Below are 20,241 nucleotides of genomic sequence, written 5' to 3' on the forward strand. Positions count from 1 at the left end.
CTACTTTTTAAATTCAGGTTTTCTTCTTTTTATTGCAGGTCTATGTTTGCAGTGTGTGCCAGAATGTGTTCTGTGTGGACTGTGATGTTTTTGTTCATGACTCTCTCCATTGTTGTCCTGGCTGTATTCATAAGATTCCAGTTCCTTCAGGTATTTGATCCCAGCATGTAATGCACATTGACTGTGTTAAAAAGAAATTTGTGGCTGTAAATAAAATGATTCTTTAGTAGAAACTCCAGTTAAAATATGAAGAACAGTTTGAAAGGAAAATCTGGTTTCAGAAGCCTGTTGCTTTAAAGCGTCCTCTGTAATGATTGGTTAAGTAATTACTAATGGAGCATATCTAATGCCACCATTCTGGTGGTTTGTTATTTGATTTACCGTATAGTTCAGGTTAATGAACTATCCTTGTTAGCCTCACTCAGGTTCATACCCAAGGACTATTTAACTTAATCCTCCTCAACTTTCCTACTCTGGGTCATCAGAAAAATGTAGGTGAGAATGTGTGATGAGGTCTGTGTTGCAGGCTCGGTGAAGGTGTACTGCTGTAGGCAGAAAGGCAGAACTCTTTTTAGGGTGTATCTTTTTGAGAGTGAATCAAGTTTCCATAGCAAAAGTAAGTTTATTTTACATTTACAAACTTTGGTCACTCTAGATTGAGTTTCATTATGATATTCATGATTTTATAAATAATAAGTCTTAGTGAAGAATATTATCAGTAAATACAGTGTAATCCCATCCTGAAGAGTCTTTTCAATAAGTCTTGGGGGGAGCCCAGGAATATGCTTTTTTTTTTTTTCCAGTTATACGTACATACACATATATGTTATTTTTCAGATTATTTTCCCTTGTAGGCTAATAGAAGAAATATGCATTTTTAACAGCACATGTGTGCACACACTTACTAATAGACATAATTAGATATAAGTACAGATCTTTCTCCCAAGAGTCATACTCTCTGCCTAGACCCAAATGGTTCTTTACAAGCAAACAGATTTCGGCTGTAGGTAACCAGGTAACTGCCGTCTTCCTTCCTTCTGCTCTGTCCACAAGAGGTATCAGTGGCTTGAAGGAGATGCCTTTAACATAATCAGAGTATCCTCTCTCTCTACTTGAATTAAAAGAAAGGCTATGAGTAGGCACCTTTTGAAAAGTTACTTGGAAATACCTTAATACACACCCACACTACTCTGTATAAAAGGGATATTGAGTGTCTTTTGGGCCTCTTCTTTATCTCTTATCTCTTTATCTCTTTTGCGTTTTATTAGTATAATTGACAAGGTTAAGGTGAGTATTTTAGTTAGGCTTAAGGAGGAATTTCCAGTCCCAAAATTATAGAGAAAACCCTAGCTTGTTTAAGATTGTAAAAATAAAAGTGATGATCTGATAACACTGTTAGTTCTGGCCTTAAGTTCCCTTATGGAACATCATAATATACTATAAAAATGAAGGAAACTATTCAACATTAGAGACCTTTGTGAGCAGTATGTCTTTCTGAGTTCTGTTGTTTGATTAGAAAACTCCTTGAGACTTAAAATTAATTATGAAAATTAGACTTATTTTAAATACTTTCGAATGCATACATTTTGCTTCATATTCTTTTTTATTATGCCTGACAGTCTTTTATCTTTTAACTGAGGCATTCAATCCATTTATATTTAATATGCCTACTGATAAGAATGAGTGAGTGAAATCGCTCAGTCGTGTCCGACTCTTCACGACCCCATGCACTGTAGCCTACCAGGATCCTCAGTCCATGGGATTTTCCAAGCAAGAATTCTGGAGTGGGTTGCCATTTCCTTCTCCAGGGGATCTTCCCGACCTAGGGATTGAACCCCGGTCTCCCACATTGTAGGCAGACGCTTTACCATCTGAGCTACCAGGGAAGATGAGGCACAATGACCTCTAACTCACCAGGCACGTTCCTATTCCAGGGACTTCACATGTGCTCTCACCTTTGCATGAAAGATTTAAAAAAGAAAAAAAAAATTTCACAGGATTCTCTCATATTATTCAGATCTCTCTGTGCTCAAATGTCACCAGCTCTCTCAGCATCTATCTAAACCACTCTGACATTCTCTACCACCCTAATTTGCTTTACTTATTTTCTTTCACATTTTAGGGGGTTTTTTTATACTTTATTTTTTCACATTTCACTTACTTTTACATTTTTTACATAATATATCAATATATATATTGGTTTATTTTCTGATTCTGCAACTAAAATGTAATCTCTCTTCATGAGAGAGATTTCCGTCTGTTAGATCCATCTAAAATGGTGTCCAATGTACAAAATTCAGTAAATGTTGAATTTTGAATAAATGACATGAGTAGATAAATGCATAAATCAAGAAAAAAAAATTTTACTTTTCATGCAGTATTTTTATCTCATTAGCTTTTTAATAAATGCTTACTACATTGTGTAATATAAATTTTTTCTAAATTTTTAGTTCTTCTGTAAAACACCATACTGGTTAATACTCAACCTTTTGTCATTTGCTGGATATTTTAATGAACAGAAATTATCTATAGTTAAATATTAATTCAAGAGTATTTTACTCACTTTGCCTGACTGCAACGGATGTATTCTTGAGTCACATACTTTCTTCACAAATAATAAGCTATTTATTTGATTTTTGATGGTGTTGATATCATCACCAGCTGTATCTGATATATTTTGGTTTAAATCTACCATCCTACTTCGTGCTATTTGCTTCAGTTATTCTATCTTCATTTTTTTCTTCTTTTTTTTGCCTTTTTTTGGATTGCTTGTTTCCCACCATTCTGTGTTTTCCTCAACTAGTTTGCAAATTGTATACTTTATTTTTATTCTTTTAGTGGTTATCCTAGAAATTATGGTACACATAAATCCTTAAGTTGGGTCCTCTAGAAAGCAGAATGTCCAGCAAAGGTGAAAGTGTTGCTACTTTATTTGGGGGGTGTGGATCAGGGATACAAAGATAAGGAGAAAAAGGGAAAGTGAGACAAGGAAAAACAATGTGTTTATCATGGTGGCCAGACTGGATGATGAACTGTGAAAAATCATAAGGTCTCCCAGCAAGTGTGTTCACTTAAGAGTTTGGGTCGTCTCCAGAAGATTGATTTATAAGGAGGAGCTGCCCCTCTGTGCATTCCATCGAAGGGAGGAAGGAAGAGTAATGCAGTTTCCTGACTTCTCCCATTTCCCATTGGCCAGCCAGTGCAGTGTCATCTGGTCCTTTGTGCTTAGTCATTCCGTCGCATAGACTCTTTGCAACCCCATAGACTGCAGCCCGCCAGGCTTCTCTGTCCATGGGGATTCTCCAGGTAAGAATACTAAACTGGGTTGCCATTTCCTACTCCAGGGGATTTCCCCAACCCAGGGATCGATCCTAGGTATGCCACATTGCAGGCAGATTCTTTATCCTTTGGTAATTGCTAAGGAAGTCAGTCAGCCCCACCCATCAACAGAAAATTAAAGATTTACTGAGCATGATTGAAGACAGGAGGACAAGTGGATGACAGAGGATGAGATGGCTAGATAGAATCACCAACTCGATGGACATAAGTTTGAGCAACCTCCAGGAGTTGGTAATAGACAGGGAAGCCTGACATGCTGCAGTCCATGGGGTCGCAAAGAGTTAGACATGACTGAACAACTGAACTAAACTGAACTGAGCATGGCCCTACCCATCAGAGCAAGACTCAGATTTCCCCACAGCCAGGCCCTCTCATCAGGAAGCTTCCATAAGCCTCTTATCCTTATCCTTCAGAGGGCAGACAGAATGAAAACCACAATCAGAAAACTAAGCAAACTGATCACATGGATCACAGCCTTGTCTAACTCAGTGAAATGATGAGCCATGCTGTGTAGGGCCACTCAAGAAGGACAGGTCATAGTGGAGAGTTCTGAAAAAGCATGGTCCACTGGAGAAGGGAATGGCAAACCACTTCAGTATCCTTGCCTTGAGAACCCCATGAACAGTATGAAAAGGCAAAAAGAAATGATACTGAAAGATGAACTCCCCAGGTCAATAGGTGCCTAGTATGCTACTGGAGAAGAGTGGAGAAATAGCTCAGGAAAGAATGAAGAGGCTGAGGCAAAGCAAAAACACCACCCAGTTGTGAATGCGACTGGTGATGCAAGTAAAGTCTGATGCTATAAAGAGCAGTGTTGCATAGGAACCTGGAATGTTAGGCCCATGAATCAAGGTAAATTGGAAGTGGTCAAACAGGTGATGGCAAGAGTGAACATTGACATTTTAGGAATCAGCAAACTAAAATGGACTGGAAGGGGCAAATTTAATTCAGATGACCATTACATCTACTACTGTGGGCAAGAATCCCTTAGAAGAAATGGAGTAGCCCTTATAGTCAACAAAAGAGTCTGAAATGCAGTACTTGGGTGCAATCTCAAAAACAGCAGAATGATCTCTGTTTGTTTACAAGGCAAACCATTCAATATCACAGTAATCCAAGACTATGCCTCAACCACTAATGCCAAAGAAGCAGAAGTTGAATGGTTCTCTTAAGACCTATAAGACCTTTTAGAACTGACACCAAAAAAAGTTGTCCTTTTCATCATAGTGGAATGGAATGCAAAGGTAGGAAGTCAAGAGATACCTGGAATAACAGGCACATTTGGCCTTGGAGTACAAAATGAAGCAGAACAAAGGGTAACAGAGTTTTGCCAAGAGAACTCGCTGGTCATAGCAAACACCCTCTTCCAACAACACAAGAGATGACTCTACACATAGACATCACCAGATAGTCAATACTGAAATCAGATTGATTCTATTCTTTGCAGCCAAAGATGGAGAAGCTCTACAGAGTCAGCAAAAAAAAAAAAAAAAAAGACCAAGAACTGACTGAGGCTCAGATCATGAACTCCTTATTGCAAAATTCAGACTTAAATTGAAGAAAGTAGGAAAACCACTAGACCATTCAGGTATGATCTAAATCAAATCCCTTACAATTATACAGTGGAAGTGACAAATAGTTTCAAGGGATTAGATCTGATAGAGTGCCTGAAGAACTATGGAACAAGGTTCGTGACATTGTACAGGAGGCTGTGATCAAAATCATCCCCAAGAAAAAGAAATGGAAAAAGGCAAAATGGTTGTCTGAGGAGGCATTACAAATAGCTGAGAAAAAAAAGAGAAGTGAAAGGCAAAAGAGAAAAGAAAAGATATATCCATCAAAATGCAGAGTTCCAAAGAATAGCAAGGAGAGAAAAGAAAGCCTTCCTAAGTGATCCGTGTGAAGAAATAGAAGAAAATAATAGAATGGGAAAGACTAGAGATCTCTTCAAGAAAATTAGAGATACCAAGGGAACATTTCATGCAAAGATGGGATCGAAAGAGGAAAAAATGGTGTGGACCTAACAGAAGCAGAAGATTAAGAAGAGATGCCAAGAATACACAGAAGAACTGTACAAAAAAGATCTTCACAACCCAGATAATCACGATGGTGTGATCACTCACTTAGAGCAAGACATCCTTGTATGCAAAGTCAAGTGAGCCTTTGGAAGCATCACTGCAAACAAAGCTAGGGGAAGTGATGGAATTCCAATTGAACTATTTCAAATCCTGAAAGATGATGCTGTGAAAGTGCTGCACTCAATATGCCAGCATATTTGGAAAACTCAGCAGTGGCCACAGGACTGGAAAAGGTCAGTTTTCTTTCCAATCCCAAAGAAAGGCAATGCCAAAGAATGTTCAAACTACTGCACAGTTGCATTCATCTCACACAGTAGTAAAATAATGCTCAAAATTCTCCAAGCTAGTCTTCAACAGTACGTTAACTGAGAACTTCCAGATGTTCAAACTGGATTTAGAAAAGGCAGAGGAACCAGAGATCAAATTGCCAACATCTGTTTGATCATAGAAAAAGCAAGAGAATTCCAGAAAAACATCTACTTCTGCTTCATTGACTGCACCAAAGCCTTTTACTGTGTGGATCACAACAAACTGTGGAAAATTCTTAAAGAGATGGGAATACCTGACCACCTGACCTGCCTCCTGAGAAATCTGTATACAGGTCAGGAAGCAACACTTAGAACTGAACATGGAATGACAGACTGACTCCAAATTGGGAAAGGAGTACGTCAAGACTGTATATTGTCACCCTGCTTATTTAACTTATATGTAGAGTACATAATGAGAAACGCTGGGCTGGATAAAACACAAGCTGGAATCAAGATTGCCAGGAGAAATATCAATAACCTCAGATATGCAGATGACACCACCCTTCTGGCAGAAAGCGAAGAGGAACTAAAGAGCCTCCTGATGAAAGTGAAAGAGGAGAGTGAAAAAGCTGGCTTAAAACTCAGCATTCAAAAAACAAAGATCATGGCATCCAGTCCCATCACTTCACAGCAGTAGATGGGGAAACAGTGGAAAGAGTGACAAACTTTATATTTGTGGGCTTCAAAATCACTGCAGATGGTGATTGCAGCCATGAAATTAAAAGAGGCTTGCTTCTTGGAAGAAAAGCTATGACCAACCTACACAGCATATTAAAAAGCAGAGACATTGCTTTGCTGACAGAGGTCCATATAGTTAAAGCTAAGATTTTTCCAGTAGTCATGTATGGATGTGACAGTTGGACCATAAAGAAAGTTGAGCGCTGAAGAATTGATGCTTTTGAACTGTGGTGCTGGAGAAGACTCTTGAGAGTCCCTTGGACTGCAAGGAGATCCAACTAGTCCATCCTAAAGGAAATCAGTCCTGAGCATTCATTGGAAGGGCTGATGCTGAAGCTGAAGCTCCAATACTTCGGCAACCTGATGCAAAGAACTGATTCATTTGAAAAGACCCTCATGCTGGGAAGGATTGAAGGCAAGAGGAGAAGTGGACGACAGAGGATGAGATGGTTGGATGGCATCACTAACTCAATAAACATGAGTTTGAGCAAGCTCCCGGAGTTGGTGATGGACAAGGAAACCTGGCGTGCTGCAGTCCACGGGGTCACAACAAGTTGGACACAACTGAGCAACTGAACTGAACTGAACTGAAAGAAGTCAGTGGTATGGCACTGCACCCAATTCTGTGGAGTCAGATAGGCTTGGTGGACTTCAGTTTGGACTCCAGCCAGCTCAGGAAGCTAGGCAAAGGCAGCAGCAGTGCAGAGGTGGAGGCAAGTAGCACCTTGGAAAGGAGGAGGTGGCCAAGAGAATCTGAGGAAGCACTGCTTCCAGTACTCCTACATAACGTCAGACCTGAAGTTAAGTTGTACCTTTGCCCTCCCCACAGATAATATATTTACCCTCATTTACCTCCTTCCTTCCTTATATATTATTACCATTGTATATTTCTTTTGGTGTTTCAGTAGACATTTACATTTGTTTTAACCAGTTAGTGTTTATTATGATTTGATCACATATTTACCACTTTCTTGGCTCGTGATTTACTCTTATATCTCAGATCTGTTGAGGATCATTTTCCTTCTACCAAAAGTATACTCTTCAGAATATATGAGTGTTCAGGATATATAATATGCTACCTGCTATGTAAGGAAGAAAGAAAAATAAAAATATATATTTGTATTTGCAAAAAGAAGCAGTGGAAAGCAATAGAGGAAATCAGTGAAACCAAAAGTTAGCCCAACCAGTTGACAAATATTTTGCTAAGCTGACCAAGAGAAAAAAGAGGACTCAAATTACTGAAATCAAGAGTGAAAGAGGAAACATCACTTTGGACCTCACAGAAATAAAGATCACAGGGGAATACTACAGACAGCTGGGGGCAAGAGTGAGTATTAATGAGTATGGAGTTTGTCTTTGGACTGATGAAAATGTTGTAAGATTGACTGTGGTGATGATTGTTCAACTCTGTGAAAGTACTAAAACCACTGAATCACACACTTTGAATAGGTTAAGTTGTATGGTATGTGAAGTATATGTCACGAAAGCTGTTTTGTTTTTTTTAAATGAGGGAATTTGGGGGCCTCCCTGGTGGTGTAATGGTTAAGAATCAGTCTTGGAACATAAGGGACACCTGTTGGATCCCTGGTCCGGGAAGATCCCACATGCCTTGGAGCAGCTGAGCCCGTGCATCACAAGGACTGAGCCTGCACTCCAAAGCCTGGGAGCTGCAGCTACTGAAGCCCAGAGGCCCAGAGCCTGTGCTCCTCAACAGGAGACGGTTAGAGAAAGCCTATGCACAGTGACCAAGACCCACGATGGCCAAAAAATAAATAAAGCTTTAAAAAAAAAAATAAGGAAATTCCCTGCCAGCCCAGTGGTTAGGACTCTGTACTTCCAGTGCAGCAGGCACAGATTCGATCCCTGGTTGGGGAACTAAGATCTCACAAGCTACACCATGCAGCCAAAGAAATAAAGTTTAAAAATAAATAAAAGGAAACATTGGAAGAATACGTAGGAACAATGGGTGAGAGTAAGACTTATTTTAAAATATTTTTATATAGTTTAGTATTCAAAAATAATAAAATTTGTGGAATCCTGGGAAGCTGTGGTGAGACAAATGAAAGTAAAGTAACTAATGTTAGTTATTAGTTAAGGACCTGAAAGCAGTCGTGTTCATCAAATAAAGCCGTGGGTATGGAGCTGGAGGTTGAAGATGAACTGTAGTAAAATTGCTTTTTCATTTATTTGGGTCATAGTGTAAACAATACGTTCCAACTATATGTGACAGTATGTGCACTGTTTCTATTTTGTTGTGACCTTGTTTGCCCTAGAGTAACTACAAGGTGAAGATGGCAGCACTATGTGGAGGCTGAAGAAGATAAGGAGTTAGATTAAAAGCATGTTAAGGCTCGTATTTGAGGAGCACAAGTTGACCCACTATATATCTGAGTGCCTGTCACAATTGAAACACTCACTTATGTTGAAACAGTGAGGGGAAAACAGGGATTCTGCTTCCCAGAGGTGGCTTCCCTGATAGCTCTGTTGGTAAAGAATCCACCTACAATGCAGGAGACCCCGGTTCGATTCCTGGATCTGGAAGATCCAGGGATAGGCTACCCACTCCAATATTCTTGGGCTTCCCTTGTGGCGCAGCTGGTAAAGAATCCGCCCACAATGCGGGAGACCTGGGTTCAATCCCTGGGTTGGGAAGATTCCCTGGAGGAGGACATGGCAACCCACTCCAGTATTCTGGCCTGGAGAATTCCATGGACTGTATAGTCCGTGGGGTCACAAAGAGTCGGACCCGACTGAGTGACTTTCACTTCACTGTTGCTCAGAATGGCAGTAGGGAAGAGGAACTGTAAACATTTTGTAAGAGTTCTCAATCTGCGAAATTCCTCATTTGTGGTCCTCTCTGTGTTCAGCTGTCTATACCTCTGTAACGATCAGCACACTTATAACATGAAGTGCCTTCATGAATGGCGAAAAGAAAGGGCGGTACAACCAGCCCTTGGGAAGTGGGGCAGTAGAATTCCCCTGTCTGTAGTGGATGAGAGTTTAGGAGAAAGGGCAAGAACCATGAGTCCCCAGGGCCTATAGTAAGGAAGAAAAGAGCATAGGAGATCGTCATGCTTCTGAGAAATAGCCTCAGAGTGTCCTGATCCCCCTTCTGGGTCCAGTTCTGTAAAAATAGGAGAGTCATTGTTTTCTTCCCTTGTCTTCCAATTCTGTTCTGTGGAGACCTGTTACACGGTGGGCTGGGGACATAGATGGAGTCCTTATGGGATATAAATTCTTGATTTCACCTGACTATAAATTGTTACTTGAGTCACACCTCAGGCCAGGGCACAGGAAGTAATACACAATTTGTTCATTTACCCATTAGTTCACTCAGCAAACCTTGTACATCTGCTGTCTGTCTGATGAGACCCTTTGTGTCTGGATATAGACACCAAGAAGAGGAAACAAACCCTGACCTTGCGGCCCTGTGACCCTCCCAGCCTAAGAGGCAGACCTGTAAAGAGCTCCATGTGACAGTGCTGATGATTTGCCAAGTGCGTGGGAGTGCAGAAGAGAGGCTGTGACATGGGCTCTGGTGCAAATTCAAATACCTGAGGAGACCGGGCAGGTTATGCAAATACTTGAAAAGGAGCCAGGTTAATGCAAAGTGGTAAGCACCTGAAAAGTACCGGTTCCATCTGCAGGAGGCAGCCTCTGGATGCTTGGAGCAGGGGTGGAGAGATTCAGTCTCAGTACACCCTTTTGTTCCTTTTGAATTTTATACATGGGCATCTGTTAACCTAGTCCACAAGAAAAAAGTTTTTTCAAAGGAGGTAACTATTACTCAGCTCCAACCTATTTTTTATTTCTGAAAATGTAGTTTCCCTCAGGCTGTATATTTTAATATTTAAATAGAAACTGAAAAACTGGACTTTTAAGTGAATTCCTTAAGTTTTAAATGTTGACATCTAATTTTTTAAAACCACACAAATGTTAATTTTTAGAACATCATCACAATCTTAAGAGTAGGTGATGATTTCTTAGGACACAAAAAGCATCTATCTTAAAAGGAGAAAATTAAAGTCAGACTTCATCAAAATTTAAAACATCTGCTTTGGAATACTCCATTAAGAAAACAAAAAGAGTTCATAGACAGGGAGAACATGTTTGCAGTGCAAACATATAACAGAAGACTCGTGTCTAAAAATATATAAACAATTCTTGCGTTCAATAAATGACCAATTTATCTTATTTTTACTGTTTTTTCTGACTGCACATGTCCCAGGTTTTTTTAAATTGAAAGACAGTATAGAAATCATGAAATGATGTCTAAGGGTCCTCAATATATGCTGCAATGACCAAGGTCCCCAATGCAATGACATAAAATCTGGCATTAGCACCTGCAGGCTTTGTTAGACCTCCTTTCTTGATTGTTGCATACTCTTTCTGGTGTTCAACCAGCTTCAAGAATATTTGCTATTTCTTGTCATGGAATCTTTTATCCTCTCATCTGGAATGCACAGCTTTCCCAACTTGGCTCATTCTTTGCCATGACCTCCTGTACAGAAGTGAAACACCCTGAGGCACAAGCTGTCAGACTAGCAGCACGCACAAGGACAGATTCCCCCTCTTGTGACAGGACCACAGGCCTGCCAGTAATGTCTGTACGCATTTGCACAGACACGGGATTCTTGTTCAGGCCCCCACACAAGAAGAGAGTGCTGACAGGGTGCCCAGCTGCCTACCTGGCTTCTTACTGATGCACGCCTTGAGAGCAGGTAGAGAATGGCAAGATCGTCAAGGTCCAGAGGCCGTAAAGAAAGAAATACATGAATAGCCAATTAAGTCATTAAGTTAAAACCACAATGAGATACATACCTATGCCCTAAAATGGTGGCTAATGATACAGCTCCTTAGGTGTGTATGCATGTTTTGGTTAAAAAAAGGCATTGAAAATAGTACTAAAACTTAAAACATTTCAACCCAGAGGCCATGCCCTTTAGTGTCAGATCTGCTGAAGGAGACTGCTTGCTGTGGAAATCTCACCAAACATGTAAATCAACAGTGAGGAACTCCACAAGCTAAGCCTTCTTACTCAGATCCAGGTGACTGCTTAAATGTCATCTGGAAAGTTGGCATGACCCTGTTCCATGTGGTCTATCAATTTTCCACCAACACTGACCACTTTCATTCAGCCAAAACCCAGGGACCATGGCTAGAAACAAGTGCCCAGATGCTTGGTAGAAAAATTCAGTTTTGTGCCTATCCCCATGTGACAAGATGTTCCACAGATTACAGCCAGCCTTGATGTCACTGGCTTTCCCTCACAGGTGTGGCTGTGCATGCTCACATCTCCAGTCACTCCCTGGGGACAGAGATGCTGGTGGCAGCTGCCTTGGCGAGCTCATTCTACCATGAGGACAGCAGTACTGTCAAGCACCACCGCAGAATCCTCCTCCTAAACAACCCAGCTTAAAAATGGGCAAGGACTTCCCTGGTGGTACAGTGGATGAGAATCCGTCTGCCAGTGGAGGAGACTCAGGTTCAATCCCTGGTCCAGGAAGATCCCGTATGCCACTGAGCAACTGAGCTCACGTGCCACAACTCCTGAAGCCTGTGCACCTAGAGCCCATGCTCCTCAATGAGAGAAACCAGCTCTTAAGCCACAATTAAGGAGCCTGCATGCCGCAACTAGAGAATAGCCCCCACTCTCTGCAACTAGGGAAAGCCCACGAGCAGCAAGGAAGACCTGACACAACCAAAAAGTAATTAAGAAATGGGCAAGAGATTTGATCACCTTACCAAAGGAAGTATATGAATAGCCAATTAAGTCATTAAAGCCATGATGAGATACATGCCTGTGCCCTAAAATGGCTAAATGATACTTCTCTCTAGGTGTGTATGCATGTTTTGGTTAAAAAAAGGCATTGAAAATAGTATTATTTTAAAACTCAAAACGTCAGATTCTCTTTTCAGATTGTGTAGTGGACATTTGTGTCTGTTTTTTGGCTACCCACATTTTCTTTCTTTGGAGGTTTTCCCCCCTTTCTGCTATGTAGAGGTGGTATGTATATCTTTTTCCAGTTAAGACTGTGCAGATGTTTTTCCTGTCACTAGGAGTAGAAGAGAAGCTCTTTCAACTGATAAAGGGTATCTACTAGATATCTTCAAACTTTAGAATTCCTGCTGAAGTCAAGAATAAGATATCTATTGTCACTGTTATTAAGCAACATTATGCTAAAGACAAAACTATCATAATATTCAGATAATACAAATATCTACTTAGAAAATTCAAGAATATTTACAATCAGATGTTAAAAGTAGACCAGGAGTCCTATATATTATCAATAAACATTTAGAAAATAGTAAAAAAAAAAAATTAAATTCATAAGGGTAACAAAATCTACAAGGAGCTAAAATAAATGTAGTGTGCATTGGTGTATATAAACATTATAGGTGAGAAGCAGGTTGATGGGGCAGAATTTTATCAGCAGAAGGGTCACAATGTAGAGAGTTCCCTCTGACCTTTGAACTTCCTGTAGAAAGAATTGTTGGTCCTGAAGCAGCTGGATGTACCAGAAAAACACTGTCATTGTAATATTATTTGTGTTAATACGAAAGTTCGGAGGAGTCCGCTATTAACAATGATTGCTTCTAGGCTAAGTAGATGGCCTTGTGGAACCAGGGCCTGGCCAGAAGAGTTCATGTGCCAATGGGGCTGGTAACAGTTTGCCTCTCTAACTCAGCAACTGGCTGAACTACCAAAATGGAGAGGGACACCTGTTTTTGCCTTTTATTAATATGTAGGCTTTATGGCCCAGTGGTTAGAAGTGTAAACTCCATTTCCAGACTGATTAATCAAAACCCCTATATGCCTGGGTTTCCTCATCTGTAAAGTGGAGATAATAAAAATAGCTATTTGATTTGGACTGTTAAAGGGATTAAATGGACATATCTAAGGTGCTTAGAACTGTGCCTGGCAAGTAGTAGGTGCTAAACAAATTTTAGTTATTATGCATAATATCATGAAATGATTTTTGAAACTATAAACCCAGAAAAATTAAGAAAGCAGGAGGGGACCCTCAGCACCCAGAATATTTTAACAAACTTTTGGAAGATGGAAACTCAAATAGAAGAGTAGTGACCAACGAAGCAGACGGACAGAGCCCGCAGCCTGAATACACATGTAACACCTGGGAGACTGCGTACCTTGTACAGGGCCCTGGAGCCGCAGGTGGCCCAGAATGCCAGCTAAGAAGGTGGGCAGGAAAACCAAGGGACTAACTGAAAATATCTGAGAGACTGCCAGCTCCTTCTGCCCCACCGTCAGACTGTTTACTATGCAGGTGTTATTGCTGAGGCAAAGCGTTAGTGGATTCTTCTCTTCTAAAAAAAAATGGAATAAACTGACTTAGAGGAGCTACTGTGAGTCCTGGGCATCCCCAAACAAAGAATCCTTCAAAAATTGGTCTTTTTATGTTCCTCAGATGAGTTTTCAGCTGCTATCTCTGAATTTACAACTGACTTGAAATCATTTTCTGAGGTGTTTCTCTGAAGTTGAGGGCTTCTCCTGAGCAAGTCTTAGCTCCCCAATCTTCCTCCGTAAAGTTCAGATCACACTCACATGGCTTTTGATCAGACTCTTTAACCAGAATTTTGATCAGTCAGCTTTGCAATCGCCTAACTTTCAAACATGAATTGAAAACCATGGATCTGTACACATTTGAGGAAAGCTGGTAATGTGAAAAATCTCAACATAAAGGTAAATAGTAATTAGCCTTGGAGGAAACAGATCATTCAGGAGACAGATGAACTCTATTTGGATTAGTACTGGTAAAGATAATTTGTATATCAGACCCACAAAATGGGAATGACCTCAGTGGCCTGGCGCAAGTCACAAATCTAAATCCAGGTCAGCCAGCGCTTAAAGGAAACACCTGTCAATGAAACCTAGTATACACCAATCACAATACCCCCAACTCAGCTTTACCTAGTTTACCTGACCCTAGAAAACCAGGACATGCTACCCTTTAATGAATCCCTGGCCTCCTGACCAATCACGCCTCTTCCCTCTAAACCTACCTTTACTCTCCGCCCCCCGAACCCCCGGCCTTCCCTTTGGAGCAGCACTCCCTTGCCCTGAGACATGTGCTCCTCCCGTCCATGGATCCTTTTCCCTTGACAAAGAGCAACAAGCTCATTGTAGTTTTGTTGTTTGACAGTATTGCAGGAGAGATTTTAAAAAATTATGTTGGCTGAGAAAATTAGATCTCGTGAAAGAGACAACAAAGAAGGGCTGTGGGAAATTGAAAGTATAATTGCTGAATTTAGAATTACTATTGGAAAGTTGGAAGATAGTGAAGAGAGTACAGCCAAAGGACGGAGAGAATATATGAGCAAAAAAAAAAAGGAACTTTGGTGATAAATTCCCATCTGAATAATGGGAATACCAGAAAGAGTGAAAATAGAATAGTAGGCAGTAGGAAATTAACAAAGAAATTATAGAAGACAATTTCCTGGGACTGGTGGGAGGCCCACACATTCAGCTTGAAACAAGTCCGCTGAGTTCACTAAATGGAGAAAGACCCACACCAAGACACAATAACTTTGAGATTTTATAACCCATGGATAAAGAGAAAACCCTAAAAAGATACAGGAAAGATGGAAACTAACACCAAAGAAATACAGACAGGTATGTACTAGCAGCGGAAACATTAACCAGTCTTAAATTATTTAGAATAAAATACTTCTGTTGTGGGACTTGGTTTTGTAAGGCTTTGGAGTCCTGACTAACCCTGCTGACTCAGTACCCTAGAGAAGTTACTTGTGATTTCTCAGGAAATTGCAACTTGTTCTGGGTGTTAGTTCCTCAAATGTGTTCTTGCTGCTTCCCATTAAAAGGACAAAGAGAATAGTTGTATTTATTTTCTACATTCTCCTTCCATTCAGCTGGGACTCTGGATAAACTTCCAGGTAAGTAAATTACCATCTCTGGCAAAAGTACTTTTCCACTTATGAGCCTCTTATTTCTCGTACTCTTGTTTCTCTCTTTGGAGGCAAAACGGCAGGCCCTGGAGTCACAGATGGGGACTTAAATCTTTCCACGACACAGCAGCAGCACTGGTACTCATAGCACTGCAGTTAAAGAGCATGAAACCTGGAGAGGGCCTTGGCGATCTCCCCAGAAAGGCCCCGGGACTAGCAAAACTGACCCTCGAACTTTGTAGACATGCAGGAGTGACTCCAGTTAGTTTGTTGCCACCCTGTGCTTATTTATCTCCAGGGAAGCCAGCGGTGAATGTAGCCCTGTGCTAGACTCTCAGAGGCTGGGGCAGCCCATTCCAGCTTGTTTGAGACAAGTCAGGTGTCCTACTTTGGGCTGCGTGACCGAAGCAGCATAGAATATCCCTCCTTAGCTGAGAGAGTGGTTTCCCTGAGGCAAAGGTACCTAGCAAGTATCTAGGTGGTTCATTACCTAAAATGAAGCATGGGCTGTATAATGGAGAAAGGTTCCTAGAAGCTGGGCCTGGAGTCTGAGACCACGCTGATGTTTGCCTGTCTTTTGTTTTTATTTTTGTATCATATCTTTTAACTTTATTAAAGTCTAAAGTAAGTATACTATGTAGAGGCTTGTGAGTGTTTTCTATTATCTGACCCTGTGTACTTGCTGAAGTTGGCACTGTGAATGGGATTATGGGAACAATTTTTGACTTGATTATTTAAATGCTGGCTCAGGCTTTGTTTAGGAGAAAAAAAAGTGGGAGAACTACCTAGAACCACTGATGCCAGGTTGGCTGATGAAGGCATCCTGATTTCAATTCACTCTAGAACTGTAATTATTCATGGGGGGAAAACATACCAATAGATTTTTTTTTTGCTATTTTTAAAAATTGAAGTATAGTTGATTTATGGGCCTTCCTAATAGCTCAGCTGGTAAAGAATCTGCCTGCAATGCATAAGACCTTGGTTCCATTCCTGGGTTGGAAAGATCCCCTGGCGAAGGGATAGGTTACCCACTCCTGTATTCTTGGGCTTTGCTGGTGGCTCAAGACAGTAAAGAATTAATCTGCAATGCTGGAGACCTGGGTTTGATCCCTGGGTCAGGAAGATCCCCTGGAGGGGGGCATGGCAACCCTCTCCAGTATTCATGCCTGGAGAATCCCATGGAAAGAGGAACCTGGTGGACTGCTGTCCATGGGGTCACAGAGAGTCAGACACGACTGAGTGACTAAACACAACACAGCACAGCATGTATCCATTAATCCCCAATTCTTAATCTATCCCCTCTCCTCCCCGCCACCCCCAGCAATGGAATTTAAAGGTGGTAGACCCAGAGCCAGCGGAAGCATTTAAATAGGTTAAAACAGAAATTCAGAGAGGAGAATTCCGTCAAAAACAGCAAGGAAAACGAGGCAGGCCTCAACAGCCAGCCCAGTGTCAGGTAACCTTCTCCCCCTTTTCATGGTCTGGGCTGCTTTGGCAAAAATGAAAGTACTAAGAAAGTACTAAGGAAGAGCCCTAGGCTGCCAAGTCCACCAGGCTTTGGCTGGTTTCTTCTGTAAAGGGAAGGAACTTGAAACCAAAGGGAGAGTTGAGCAGATACTTCTTATTAGCCATGGATTTACATGTATTCCCCATCCCGATCCCCCCTCCCACCTCCCTCTCTACCCGCTCCCTCTGGGTCTTCCCAGTGCACCAGGCCCGAGCACTTGTCTCATGCATCCAACCCGGGCTGGTGATCTGTTTCACCCTAGATAATACACATGTTTTGATGCTGTTCTTTCGAAACATCCCACCCTCGCCTTCTCCCACAGAGTCCAAAAGTCCGTTCTATACATCTGAGTCTCTTTTTCTGTTTTGCATGTAGGGTTATCATTACCATCTTTCTAAAGTCCATATATATGTGTTAGTATACTGTAATGGTCTTTATCTTTCTGGCTTACTTCGCTCTGTATAATGGGCTCCAGTTTCATCCATCTCATTAGAACTGATTCAAATGAATTCTTTTTAATGGCTGAGTAATATTCCATGGTGTATATGTACCACAGCTTCCTCATCCATTCGTCTGCTGATGGGCATCTGGGTTGCTTCCATGTCCTGGCTATTATACTTCTTTTGGCCTGAACGTGACCCTTACCTGCTAACTGCTAAAGGAATTCTACGGGGAGAGCGCATGAAGACAGAAACTGAAATGAAGACGCTCTTCAGTCAAAAGCCCAGTAACCTTGTGGACTGATGAGAGCTTCTTGAGGAACCGCTGCTGAAGTGGACTTACATCTTTGAGACAAAGGAGTTCTTTACACTGAGTACTGCCAGATGAAGGGCACGCTTGGGCTTAAACAAGATCTTCAGTGAGCTGCAATTTCTGCAGAAATGTGGGTAGATGGGCAAAATTCCAAAGCAGCTGAGCCTGATTAAGGCGGGGCACACAGCAAAGTTGGTCACTGGAACTATCCAACTCCACCTGTAGGCATTAAATACTTTGTTGATTCCTGAAATGTTGAGAATGCAAGCATGTGTCTTTGAACTTGTTATGTGATGATACAGATTTCCCCTAATCTATCCTTTTGTCTTAAGTGATGCTATAAGGGAGCCTCCAGCTACTTGGAATCCATAGGTGACCTTAGTGTTGAAGGCAGGATAAAGGTCCGCTGTTACAGACCTACTAGCATATTTTCTCTGAATTAGAGTAAATTATAAGCAGAAGAGCAATGTAATTAGAAGAAAAAACAAGAGTAAAGGGTTGAAACACAGCAGAGGAAGGAGAGGGTGGACGAACTAAGAGCAGCATTGACATATATGCACACATATGACATACATGTGTAAAGCAGGTAGCTATTCAGAAGCTGCCTTGGAGCGCGGGGCGCGCAGCTGGGTGCTCCGTAATGACCTAGAGGGATGGGATGGGCGGGGGGCGTGGAAGGGAAGCTCTAGAGGGAGGGGATATATTCACATCTTGTGTGGGCTTCCCTGGTGGCTTAGATGGTAAAGAATCTGCCTGCCATGCAGGAGACCCAGGTTTGATCCCTGGGTCAGGAAGATCCCCTGGAGAAGGAAATGGCAATTCACTCCAGTGTTCTTGCCTGGAGAATCCCATGGACAGAGGAGCCTGGTGAGCTGCAGTCTGTTGTTGTACATCAGAAGCTAACACAACATTGTAAAGCAATCATCCTCCAATTAAAAAATATGGTATAGCCAGCAAAAAAAAAAACAAAAAAAGAAAGAAAGAAAAAGGGTTTAAACAAATCTCAGAACTAGTAAACCAAGTGACGAACCTCTTTTATCCCTTTTCAGAAAATGGCCGCCCAGGAGAAAGCCCCTGAGGAGAGAATTTCTCAGTTTGATTATGCTTTGCTCCCAGAGATGTCTGCTTTTCTAGGTATAAATGCCCTTCAATACGTAAAGGAGATAGAAGAACAAGAGCACAAAGACAGAGAAAAAATGCAAAAAGGCTTTAATTCACAAATGCGTAGTGAAGCAAAAAGGTTAAAGACTTTTGTGACGTATGACACCTTCAGCTCATGGACGCCCCAGGAGATGGCAGAAGCTGGGTTTTATTTCACTGGCACAAAATCTAGCGTTCAGTGCTTCTGCTGTAGCTTAATCCTCTTTGGTACTAGCCTCCAGAGTCCCCCCATGGGACACCACAGGAAATTCCATCCAGACTGTGAGTTCCTTCTGGGTAAAGATGTTGGCAACATTGCCAAGTATGATGTAAGAGTTCAGAATCCAGAGAACATGTTGAGGACGGACGACAAAGCAAGGTACCAAGAAGAGAAGGCCAGACTTGAATCCTTCAAGAACTGGCCATTTTATGCCCAAGGGACGGCCCCAAGGGAGCTCTCGGCTGCTGGCTTTGTCTTTACAGGTAATTTTAAATCATTTTCTGAAATATTTCACTGGAATTAAGTTTAGGTTCAGTTGCAATATTTTGCTCTGTTGGTCAACATGCTATATACTAGGTACATCTATTTCCTCAAGATTCAACTCCAGTAATTTTACTTTAGCTTTAATACAGCATGTCAGTTTACCAAAAATATATGCAAAATAAGAAAGTGACTTTTTCTAAAACTTTGAACATTAGATAATACTTGACTGGTTTTCTAAGGCCCTGAAAATAAACTGTGAGGTCAGCCTGACCCTAGTCTCCTTCTTACCCATCCTCCTTTTACTGCTCTTAAATGGTTGTTCTCTGATTCTTTTAAATGCTTCTTTTAAATTCTTAAATGGTTGTTCTTTTAATTGTTGCAGTATTGGAGGGTGTTGGTGTGTGTTTGACCTTAAGTTTAATTATAACATATAGGTCAAGTTGCATTTCAGAAAAGTGTGTGTGTGCTCAGTCACTGAGTCATATCTACCTCTTTGTGACCCTGTGGACAGGGGCCCACCAGTCTCCTCTGTCCATGGAATTCTCCAGGCAAGAATGCTGAATAAATTGTCCATTGTTTGAGTTGTCCTAGCCACGCCATATTTGTCATGACAGATATGAGTGAGAGTCCTGATTAATACATACGGCTGTCATTTACTGAGTACCTACTTGATGCTAGGCCCACCACCCCCACCAGGCACGGGTTAAGCACTTGCACTAATCCAACAAACTTGTCCTTTTCCTGCCTTTCTCAGCCAATGTCACTGAGGCCCAAAGAGCTTATGAAATGTGCCTAAGAATAGCCAACAGAGACCTACTGTATAGTACAGGGAACTCTGCTCAGTGTTCTGTGACAGCCTAGATGGGAGGGGGGTTTGGAGAGAATGAATACGTACATATGTGTGTGGCTGAGTCCCTTTGCTAATCAACGATGTGCTGTGCTGAGTCGCTCAGTTGTGTCTGACTCTCTGTGACCCCGTGGACTGTAGCCCGCCAGGCTCCTCTGTCCATGGGATTCTCCAGGCAA

At 41.5% G+C, this 20,241-nt stretch overlaps 2 protein-coding genes across 5 annotated transcripts in view; both read left to right on the forward strand.

The window, feature by feature from the left end:
• Positions 1–18,740, forward strand: part of LOC110152022 (general transcription factor IIH subunit 2) — a 40,261-nt gene extending 21,521 nt beyond the window's left edge. The window contains exons 16-17 of one of the 4 annotated variants that reach the window (XM_020915506.2): positions 39–150; positions 9,795–15,967. In XM_020915506.2, coding sequence (XP_020771165.1) covers positions 39–150; positions 9,795–9,880 — 198 coding nt within the window. In that variant the 3' untranslated portion in view covers positions 9,881–15,967. Of the gene's footprint in view, positions 1–38; positions 151–4,786; positions 7,841–9,731; positions 15,968–18,640 lie in introns of those variants that run through there. The other 3 variants (XM_020915514.2, XM_070476793.1, XM_070476794.1) reach the window with 3 other exon arrangements.
• The window catches only part of NAIP (NLR family apoptosis inhibitory protein), a 38,089-nt gene continuing 36,491 nt past the window's right edge, over positions 18,644–20,241 (forward strand). Inside the window, exon 1 of the mRNA XM_070476792.1 lies at positions 18,644–19,214. Within this exon, the coding sequence (XP_070332893.1) occupies positions 18,644–19,214 (571 nt within the window). The remainder of the gene's footprint in view (positions 19,215–20,241) is intronic.

The sequence above is a fragment of the Odocoileus virginianus genome, chromosome 14 (genome assembly GCF_023699985.2).
Source record: "Odocoileus virginianus isolate 20LAN1187 ecotype Illinois chromosome 14, Ovbor_1.2, whole genome shotgun sequence".
NCBI classification, from domain to species: domain Eukaryota; kingdom Metazoa; phylum Chordata; class Mammalia; order Artiodactyla; family Cervidae; genus Odocoileus; species Odocoileus virginianus.